Source organism: Marmota marmota, unplaced genomic scaffold (genome assembly GCF_001458135.2).
Source record: "Marmota marmota marmota unplaced genomic scaffold, marMar, whole genome shotgun sequence".
NCBI lineage: Eukaryota > Metazoa > Chordata > Mammalia > Rodentia > Sciuridae > Marmota > Marmota marmota.
In genome coordinates this window covers 1,361,167-1,365,329 of record NW_026000143.1, presented here as the reverse complement: position 1 = coordinate 1,365,329, position 4,163 = coordinate 1,361,167, and the positions used below count along the sequence as shown (strand labels likewise).

The 4,163-nt window shown below is 52.5% G+C and overlaps 1 protein-coding gene across 1 annotated transcript in view; it reads left to right on the top strand.

The window, feature by feature from the left end:
- The window catches only part of Efcc1 (EF-hand and coiled-coil domain containing 1), a 25,440-nt gene that overhangs the window by 4,798 nt on the left and 16,479 nt on the right, over nt 1–4,163 (top strand). The window contains exons 2-3 of the mRNA XM_048786257.1: nt 4–162; nt 1,474–1,757. Coding sequence (XP_048642214.1) covers nt 4–162; nt 1,474–1,757 — 443 coding nt within the window. The remainder of the gene's footprint in view (nt 1–3; nt 163–1,473; nt 1,758–4,163) is intronic.

Sequence of the window (4,163 nt, the reverse complement as noted above, 5' to 3'; positions counted from 1 at the left end):
CAGCACCCGACCCGGGTGCAGGGTCCCGACGAGGGTGGCCCCGAGGGCCTGGAGGGCGAGCGCGTGGCGAGGCTGGAGGAGGAGAACAGCAGCCTCCGCGAGCTGGTGGAGGACCTGCGCGCCGCGCTGCAGAGCAGTGACGCCCGCTGTCTAGCGTTGCAGGTGCGCGCCCGCAGGCTGGTGGCCAAGGTGGTATCGTGGGTGGCATCGGAACTGCAGGCTGGGCCCAGGGTGGGCAGAAGACGAGGAAGGGAAGAGAGGGCAGCCCCACGCCATCCCTTTCAGCCCCCTTGCTTTCTGTGCCAATCCTGCTCCCTGGCACTCCTATCCCACCGCCTCCAAACCTGCCCCACACAACCATCCCCAGCTCTCTGTCCCCATTTCTGCCCATCTTATCCACACACCCCTCATTTTTTTTTTTTAGTACCAGGGATTGAACCCAGGGGGTGCTCACCCTCTGAGCCCCGTCCCCAGCCCTTTTTATATTTTATTTAGAGACAGGGGCTCGCTGCGTTGCTCAGGGCCTTGCTAAGTTGCTGAAACTGGCCTCCAACTTGGGATCTTCCTGCCTCAGCCTCCCCTGATGTTGGGATGACAGGCATGGGTCACCAGGCTGACAGAGAGAGAGAAAATTTTTTAATAATTATTTTTTAGTGGACACAACATCTTTATTTTATTTGTATGTGGTGCTGAGGATCAAACCCAGCGCCCCGCGCATGCCAGGCGAGCGCGCTACTGCTTGAGCCACATCCTCAGCCCCCTGCCTCAACCTTATATGAACACCCTTCGTCCCTCGCCAGTCAACTGGCCAGGAGGGGGGCAGAGAGGATGGTCCTGATGCAGACAAGTGTCAAGGTGCTGGCTTTCAGTGGCCATATGGGTATGGAAGCCGAAGGGCAGGTGGCAGAGCCCAGGGTGGAGATAGGACAGTATCTATCCAGGACGTGAAATCCCTAGGATGTGGGTGAAAAGATGGTTCCTGATCATGCATTATCATTTATTGGGCACCTACTGTGTGCTAGCTGTTGGGCTCTGGGGACACACCCCGCTCCTCCTCAATGAGCCTCAAGGAAGCTGGAATCTTCCCGTTTGAGGTGCCCAAGCTCAAGTCTGGGGCATGAGAAGCGCCAGGTTGAATGGTACAAATGCAGTACAGAGGCCAAGAAAAAGTCACATAGTTTAGGAATCGTTGTCACCATGCAAAGGACAGAATATGGGCTTCGTGCCTTTAAAGGGGGAACCGTTCAAGTTCCAGCCTCATCAGGGACATTCTGAGTACTGAATGAATCCAGACACTAGGCTCTTATAGGAAACCCTGGCACTGGTAAGCAGAGCGTGCAATTAACATGCGCCACTGTTTTGCCAACGTGCTTCTGCATGCGCAGGAATGGGGGCAGCCGTCGTGGCTGGCATCCGTGTCGTGCATCTGGTACCAGGGCTCACCTCCTGCCCCCTGGTCCCCTGATCCCGCAGGTTGGCCTCTGGAAGAGCCAGGCAGGCGCGCACGAAGAGGGATGTGGCAGGCCCGAGGCGGTGGCGCGGGAGCTGCGACAGGCACAAGGAGCGCTGGCGGCGGCGGAGGCCCGCGCTGGGAGGCTGCAGCAGGGCCAGGCCGAGGTGCGGCGACGCGCAGAGGAGGCCCGGCAGGCCGTGCTGCGCAGCCTGAGCCGCGTACGGGAGCTGGAGGCGGTGGCACAGCAGGTGCCCAGCTTGCAGCGCTGGGTGCACCAGCTGGAGGCGGAGCTACAGCGCTACAGGTGAGAGGGGGTGTGACCAGGATTCGCCCAACCAGCATTACATGGGTGAGGGGGTGTAGTTAGAATACGCCCAATCAGCGCTAAGAGGGGGCGTAGCCAAGAAGCGCCCAATCAGCTGTACGCGTGAGAGGGGTGTGGTCAGGATGCACCCAACCAGCGCTACCGGGAGAGGGGCGAGACCAGGATGCGCCCAACCAGCACTACATGGGTGAGGGGGCGTGGTCAGAATACGCCCAATCAGCGCTAAGATAAAAGGGGGCGTGGTTAGGAAGCTCCCAATCAGCTATACGCGTGAGAGGGGTGTGGTCTGATGCACCCAACCAGCGCTACCGGGAGAGGGGCGAGACCAGGATGCGCCCAACCAGCACTACATGGGTGACGGGGTGTGGTTAGAATGCGCCCAATCAGCGCAACACGTGTGAGGGGCGTGGCCAGGATGCCCCAACCAGCGAGGGGGCGCGGTTAGAAATCGCCCAATCAGCGCTAATATAAGAGGGGGCATGACCAGGAAGCGCCCAATCAGCTCACGTTTCCCCAAAGCTCCGCTGTGCATTGCCCCCCCCAGCCAGGGGTTTCCAGGTTTGCTCCTGCACTCTGTCGTCTCCTCATTCATTCATCAGTTCTTGGGTTTTTTAAATCCTTCGCGACTTTTCTTCTTGTTCTGCATCTGTGCATCCAGCCTTCTGGTCACATCCATTCAGAGATCCCAATGGGTGGACGGATTCTTCTTCAATTTTTTTTATTCATTCTTTTTAGTTGCACATGACAGCAGGATGTATTTTGACTGTCCTGCCTACGTGGAGTATAACTTGGCATTTTTATGGTTGACATGATGTGGAGTTAGGATGTTTTGAGGGTTTTTTTTATTTTTTATTTTATTATTTTTTACTATTTTATTTTTTATTTATTTTATTTTATTTTTTATTTATTTTAGATTTTATTTTTTATTTCATTTTATTTTTTATTTTTATTTTATTTTATTTTATTTTTTATTTATTTTATTTTATATTTTTTATTTTATTTTATTTTATTTTTCATTTTATTTTATTTTATTTTTTATTTTTACTTTATTTTTCATTTTATTTTATTTTATATTTATTTTATTTTATATTTTTAATTTTATTTTATATTTTATTTTTTATTTTATTTTATTTCATATTTTATTTATATTATATTATATTATATATATATTTTGGAACCAAGGATGGCACCCAGGGGCACTTTACCATGGAGCCCCATCCCCAGCCCTTTTTACCTTCTATTTAGAGACAGGGTCTCTCTGAATTGCTAACTTGCTGAGGCTGGCTTTGAACTCGCCATCTCAGCCTCCCTACTCGCTGGGGTCATAGGTGGGCACCACCGCCCACCGTTGATCCTTCTCCTTAGGAATAATCTATATTCTTATCCTGAGGCTATCAGTGTGTGGGAGCCCTGAGTCATGGTGGCTTGACTCGTTGAAGTGAGGCAGCACCTTGAGCTGGGTCCTGTTAGGTTCCTGTCCTTCCAAGGAGGAAACAGGTTTATCATGACCCTTGCTCTAGCTGGACCAGGTTCAAATCCCGGCAGGGCTGCTTTGGGCAAGTCCCCAGCCCTCTTGGAACCAGTTTCCTGTCGTGGTGGAGTCCCTGCCTCTGAGACTGGCTGTGAAGAGGTGGGGAGGTTCTGAGTTGCACATAGTAGGTGCTCAGTAAACAGAGCTTCCTGGGTCTTCAAATCACAAGGCCTGCCTCCCTGCCTGGCCAGAGACCATGCTCAGCATCAGGGATGTGACGGTGGACAAGGCAGACCCAAATCCCTGCCCTGGATAGTCACCAGTGAACATGGGGGACACAGGTTTGTCCCCCAAGAGCAGGTGTGTGGCCGCAGGCTGGATGAACAATTACCAGGCGTAGGGGTGAAGGGACAGGGACCCTCACCGTGCTTGCAGCAGGCTCTGCCCACCCTGGAAAGAGTGACTCAGAGCAGAGGATGGTGGAGAGGGAAGCATGTTCTCTTCTCAGAAACGGGAATGAGTTGAGGCAAAGCCTCCAGGCCAGGGAGACCTGATGGAACATTCTAGAAACTAAAAAGAGTTGTCACTGGACAAAGAAAGCCCCAGGGACCAGAAAAGGTCAGACCTCTTAGAATCTGGAAGGTGGACACAAGGAATTTAGTTTTTCCCCTTCCAAGAACAGGAACCCAGGGAAAAGTTTCACTCAACGGGGGACAGAAGCCGATTTGCATCTCAATAAAAAAATTACCCTGGCTCCTGGTGACAAAGAGACAGGGGGAGGGGGGAGCAGGGACAGCCAAGAGCCCGGGAGAGGAGCTGTTATCCTGCAGTTTGAGAGGAAGGTGGTCTGGCTTGGGCTGGGGGGCTGGGGGGCAGGGTAGCCAGAAGGGGTTTGGCTTTGGACCTGACTCCCG